The sequence below is a fragment of the Gadus morhua genome, chromosome 21 (genome assembly GCF_902167405.1).
Source record: "Gadus morhua chromosome 21, gadMor3.0, whole genome shotgun sequence".
Classification (NCBI taxonomy): Eukaryota; Metazoa; Chordata; class Actinopteri; order Gadiformes; family Gadidae; genus Gadus; species Gadus morhua.
This window is the reverse complement of record NC_044068.1, coordinates 2,486,502-2,492,225: the sequence shown is the minus strand read 5'-3', so window position 1 is coordinate 2,492,225 and position 5,724 is coordinate 2,486,502. Positions and strand designations below refer to the sequence as shown.

Genomic DNA, 5,724 nt, shown 5'->3' with positions numbered 1-5,724 from the left:
AAGTGACTTACAACCATTTATTCACACACTCACACACCGAAGGCAGAGTAAACCACGCAAGGCGACAGCCAGCTCGTCAGGAACAGTCAGGCTCAGGTGTCTTGCTCAGGGACACCTCGACACTCCAGGGATCCAACTAGCATCCTCCCGGTGAATAGTCAACCCGTTCTGAGCTACTGTCGCCTCTCACCTTCACCTGATGCTAGCGTAGCTCTTCTGTACCTTCATCCTGTCTTATCAGATTGATGCTTATCTGGCTAACCTTCCTTTATTATTTATTTTATAACCTCTACATCGGGGTCCTCATAGTCAGCATTTTAAACAGATTTGAAAGCCACTAAATCATCTTTAATGAGCTGTCTTTAATGGCTGAACGGTGTTATGAATAACTAGTCGAGCGTGAGGCTGATAAGAATCTAATTTAAGGAGATAAAGTTAATCAATCCCAATAAACAACCCAACCAAACAAAGGCTTTGAATTCTTTTTATAATAAAATGATTGTTTGACCTCATCTTATTATTCTGCTGCATTATATTAAAAGCATTACATTATACTGGGCACAAAAAGTACAACCAGCTTCAGTTGTTGAATTCCGCTGATTAATATTGTTTAGATTAAACTATCAAAGGACACAAAGGACACGCCATCTCAGCACCTGAAGGTGCTGAGATGGCGTTCACCTTGACAGTAAAAACCTGCCGAGTCTGAACTGTGGACACGTGGGTAGAGCCTGGAGTCAAAGGTCCAGGCTTTACAGTGTTTTCTCCACCCTTTATCCAGAGAAACCAAGGACTAAAGGAGATTTAGTGCCTGGCTCTGGGGACACTGGGCCCATCGCTAGAGCCAAAGGTCTTGTTGTTCCCGGGGGTTGAACCCACAACCCCGCATGAGGAGGTTTTTCTTTGAGTTGGAAACTTCCACGACGTCGGAGTTCTGAGCTGTATTTAAAGGGGACCTATTATGCTTTTTCGACTTTTATGACCTATGAACGTTGTTATAATGATTGATCGTCATGTTTAACCATACACAAAAAACGATGTAGATTTTCGGGAAACTCTTCCTCTCATCTGGGCGCTTTCAGCATTCTCTGTCAACGCTCGGTTTCGTCCTTCTCCGCCCCCTCGCCCCCCTCCTGCCAACCCAACTCCGTTGTGATTGGTTACCTTCTTTGAAGCGCGCGCGCGGGCAGATTTGACCAGGCATATGGGGGCGCGGCAGGAGTGCCTCTACGTAGATGATTTCCCGGAAATGTGAACAAGTGAATCGCAAACGTTGTCCCGAGTGTTTAGCGCTCTGCACAGCCACCCCAGACTGTCAGCAGGGAATACGTCGAAATGCATGTACGTCATTATTTGACACTTTATTATGGTTAAACCTGACTATCAATCATTATAACAACGTTTATAGGTCATAAAAGTCGAATATAGGTCCCCTTTAAAATCAGGGATTCAAACGTTTGCCACAGCTTTTATTCATATGCATATCTGCTCTGGTGTATTTCTTCTCTTAGCATCTTTTATTTATGGTCTTATTTTAATGTTTTGATTCCTGCCCCTTTGGAGCAATACGATTGGCTGTTGTGTCTGACGGGGGACATAGGAATAATCTGATTCCCATGGCCCTGAGATGTTCTGTAGAAGGACTGAAGGGCAACAGAAGAATCATTAACCCTTTATTGATGTTTAATCAGTGGAGAGAACACATAACTCTGTAGTAACACATCAACCCTCCTCATTCTCCACCAGGAGAAGAAAAACAAGACATTTTAGGTTCAGATTCAGGAGTTCAGATCCATCTTGACTCAGCTCCACATCCTGTTTCTGGACCCAGAGCCATCATGTTTCTAGACCCAGAGCCATCATGTTTCTAGGCCCGGATCCCACTGAAACAGTACACATGTATGCACATGATTTGCCTTTGTAGATGTATTGAAAGAAATGATTGGTCTATAGATTCACATTATTTGTGTGTTGTGTGTCCGAGAGCAACACGTCTGGTTTCGCTGCCACAGAAACAATTCTAGGATCTGGTGAAAAAAACACAACAAAATGGCATGATAAGAGTGTGTGTGTGTGTGTGTGTGTGTGTGTGTGTGTGTGTGTGTGTGTGTGTGTGTGTGTGTGTGTGTGTGTGTGTGTGTGTGTGTGTGTGTGTGTATGTGTGTGTGTGTTACCTCCTAGACCGCCATGGGCTGGATGGGGACCTCTGTATTCACCAGGGACGTTATGTCTGCAGAAACAGAGATCATCAAATCTCTTTTCAACACAGGAACCCAAAACCTTCGCTACCTGTCTGTCTGCTACCGGCCTCTCTGCTACCTGTCTGTCTGCTACCTGTCTGTCTGCTAGCGGCCTGTCTGCTACCTGTCTGTCTGCTACCTGTCTGTCTGCTACCGGCCTGTCTGCTACCTGTCTGTCTGCTACCGGCCTGTCTTCTACCGGCCTGTCTGCTACCTGTCTATCTGCTATCAGCCTTTTTGCTACCTGTCTGTCTTCTACCGGCCTGTCTTCTACCTGCCTGTCTGCTACCAGTCTGTCTGCTACCTGTCTGTCTGCTACCTGTCTGTCTTCTACCTGCCTGTCTGCTACCAGCCTGTCTGCTACCGGCCTGTCTGCTACCTGTCTGTCTGCTACCTGTTTGAACTTGTCTGTCTCTCTGACCTGTCTCTCTTCCCATCAGTGTCCTACCCGTCTGCCTGCCTCCTGTCTGTCCTATCCCGTCAGACCCCAAAACCACCCGTCTCACAGTTTGAGCGTCTCACCCTCAAAGTCCAAGAGGATGATGAGGTCGTCGTTCTTCAGGTAGCTACGGCGCCGCAGGTCGAAGTGCTTCACAAAGTTTCTCCACCCCCAGGACGGCCCGCGGTAGCATCCGCACGCCGGGTCCAGCGTGCCCACCTTGGACGGTTCGTCCCACATCAGCCTCCCGTCGGCCACTGGGAGGGAAGAACGCAGACGTAAGGGGGTCTTCTAGCCGCAGCTAGCGGCTAGCAAGCGCCGTAGCTAGCGGCTAGCAAGAGCCGAAGCTAGCGGCTAGCAAGCGCCGTAGCTAGCGGCTAGCAAGAGCCGAAGCTAGGGGCTAGCAAGCGCCATAGCTGACGGCTAGCAAGCGCCGTAGCTAGAGGCTAGCAAGCGCCACCTCAAGGCCAAATCAGAGGTCCTCCAAACCAACAGGTTAGCGGTTTGGAAGACCTCTGATTTAACCGCCAATATCCCCGGAGTATTGCAGAAAGGCATCTTCTATAAGCCTCCCACTCTGAGGTATTATCTAGAGTTTATAGAGTCCTTAGTATTACTGACACATGAAAGACATCATAAGTAATGATGCAGAGTAACACAGTAACAGACTCACACACATCCTGTAGATCTTGCTTAGTGGGGACTCACTGGTCCTCACTACTACAGAGTTGATACACACACATCCTGTAGATCTTGCTTAGTGGGGACTCACTGGTCCTCACTACTACAGAGTCGATACACACACATCCTGTACACCCTGCCAGTGGGGACTCACTGGTCCTCACTACTACAGAGTCGATACACACACATCCTGTAGACCCTGCAGTGGGGACTCACTGGTCTTCATGTCGGTGGTGAGGCTGCGTGCGGTGGACATCCTCTGGGTGACGTCGGGGTCCTGGTCCATCACCACCAGTCGGGCCTGCCGGTTGACGGCCGGCCAGTCCATCACCACGTCGTTGTCGCCGCTGACCAGGTGGAAGTACAGCCCGGTGTAGTCGCCGCTGTAGTCACTGTAAGTGGAGCGCGGTACGACTTGCACGCCGAAGGCGTACCCCTCGGGGCTGTAGAAGGGCGGGCTGTTGATGGGGATGGTGGCGTCCGGCCCCTCCATGATGCGGGAGAAGTTCTGGATCCGCCAGACGGCGGCGGGGCACGCCGTCTCCGTCAGCGCCACGTCGTCCACAAACACGCCACCCGCCGCGGCCGCGGCCCCGCCCCGCACCGCCTGGAGCGAGTAGCGGAACTTCACCGTCGACGCCACGGACACGTGAGCGATCTTCCAGGAGTGGTCGGAGTCGGCTGGAGGAAACGGGAAGGGAGTCTGTGAACGTCTGATCACAACAAGGACCTCTAGCTGCCTAGGCCCTACACCCTGTCCTAGCCTCCTAGATCCTAACCCCTGTCCTAGCCTCCTAGACTCTGCCTTAGCCTCCTGGACCCTAGACCCTGTCCTAGCTTCCTAGATCCTAACCCCTGTCCTAGCCTCCTAGACTCTGCCTTAGCCTCCTGGACCCTAGACCCTGTCCTAGCCTCCTAGACCCTAAACCATGTCCTAGCTGCCTAGACCCTAAACCCTGACCTAGCTGCCTAGACCCTAAACTCTGCCCTAGTCTCCTAGACCCTGACTTGCCTCCTAGACCCTAGACCCTGACCTAGCATCCTAGACCCTAACCCCTGTCCTAGCTGCCTAGACCCTAACCCTTGAGACCCTCTCAAACCCTTTAAATGTGTTCATCAGAAATGTCTCATCAGACTAGGACCGCCCAGTCCGCCCAGGACCCAGTACAAAGTCCTGCCCCAGGACCCAGTACAGAGTCCCGCCCCAGGACCCAGTACAGAGTCCCGCCCCAGGACCCAGTACAGAGTCCCTCCCAGTACAGAGTCCCTCCCAGTACTGACCCTCCCAGTGCTGAGTCCAGGCCTGTGAAGCACCAGGCCCCCCTAGGCCTCTCCCAGGGTCTCACCGTGGAAGGTGTGGACCTTCCTCATCTTGCGGATGGTGCCGGTGCCGTCGTCCTCCCTGAGCCAGACCACCAGGCGGTCCTGGGGGTCTCCGGTCATCTTGTAGAAGAACTGCAGGCACTGGCCCTTCCTGCGGGGGTAGAGGGTCCGGGACTCCAGCAGGGCGGAGGTCTGGGGGGGGCCCGACGACGTGTCGAAGTACATGAAGTGACCGGCGTCTGGAGACAGCGAGACGACGTCATCATGACGTCACGATGACATCACGATGACATCACGATGACATCACCTGATGGTTTAGTTTAGTGGTGTAGTGGTAGTTAGGGTGTAGTTAGGTGGTTAGTAGACGGAGGTGTAGTTTAGTGGTGGGGAGGTGTAGTTTAGTGGTGTAGTAGTAGTTAGGTGTAGTATAGCGGTTAGTAGTTAGGAGGTGTAGTTTAGTGGTGTAGTTTAGTGGTGGGGAGGTGTAGTTTAGTGTTGTGGTAGTTGGGATGTGCAGTTTAGTGGTGACGTTGCAGTTAGGTGTAGTTTAGTGGTGACGTAGAAGTTAGCTGTAGTTTAGTGGTGACGTAGCAGTTAGGTGTAGTTTAGTGGTGATGTAACAGTTAGGTGTAGTTTAGTGGGGTTGTAGTTGGGATGTGTAGTTTAGTGGTGACGTAGCAGTTAGGTGTAGTTTAGTGGTGTCGTTTAGTGGTGTTGTAGTTGGGATGTGTAATTTAGTGGTGACGTAGCAGTTTGGTGTAGTTTAGTGTCGTAGTAGTTTGGAGGTGTGGTTTAGTGGTGACGTAGCAGCAGGAGACCCGTCAGGTGGTGCACCTCTGCAGCGGCCCATCAGGGTGTGGTCCTCCGCCCCCGGCCGGCTGGCGGTGTGGACCCAGTCTGCGTCGTCCGAGGGGCTCTGGATCATCCCGCACACGCTGTCCGTCTCGAAGGCACACTGGTCCAATAGGGTGAGGGGGCCGGCTGGGGGCGGGACAGCAGCTCATTGGTCGAGGGTAATGGAATAAGCTCATGCTTGTGAGG

At 51.9% G+C, this 5,724-nt stretch overlaps 1 protein-coding gene across 1 annotated transcript in view; it reads right to left on the bottom strand.

Annotated features, from left to right (window-relative positions):
* Nucleotides 1–1,660: 1,660 nt before the first annotated feature.
* The window catches only part of mep1a.1 (meprin A, alpha (PABA peptide hydrolase), tandem duplicate 1), a 7,226-nt gene continuing 3,162 nt past the window's right edge, over nt 1,661–5,724 (bottom strand). The window contains exons 9-14 of the mRNA XM_030345947.1: nt 5,518–5,664; nt 4,707–4,922; nt 3,577–4,041; nt 2,763–2,936; nt 2,175–2,230; nt 1,661–2,027 (exon numbers count right to left, since the gene is read on the bottom strand). Coding sequence (XP_030201807.1) covers nt 2,178–2,230; nt 2,763–2,936; nt 3,577–4,041; nt 4,707–4,922; nt 5,518–5,664 — 1,055 coding nt within the window. The 3' untranslated portion in view covers nt 1,661–2,027; nt 2,175–2,177. The remainder of the gene's footprint in view (nt 2,028–2,174; nt 2,231–2,762; nt 2,937–3,576; nt 4,042–4,706; nt 4,923–5,517; nt 5,665–5,724) is intronic.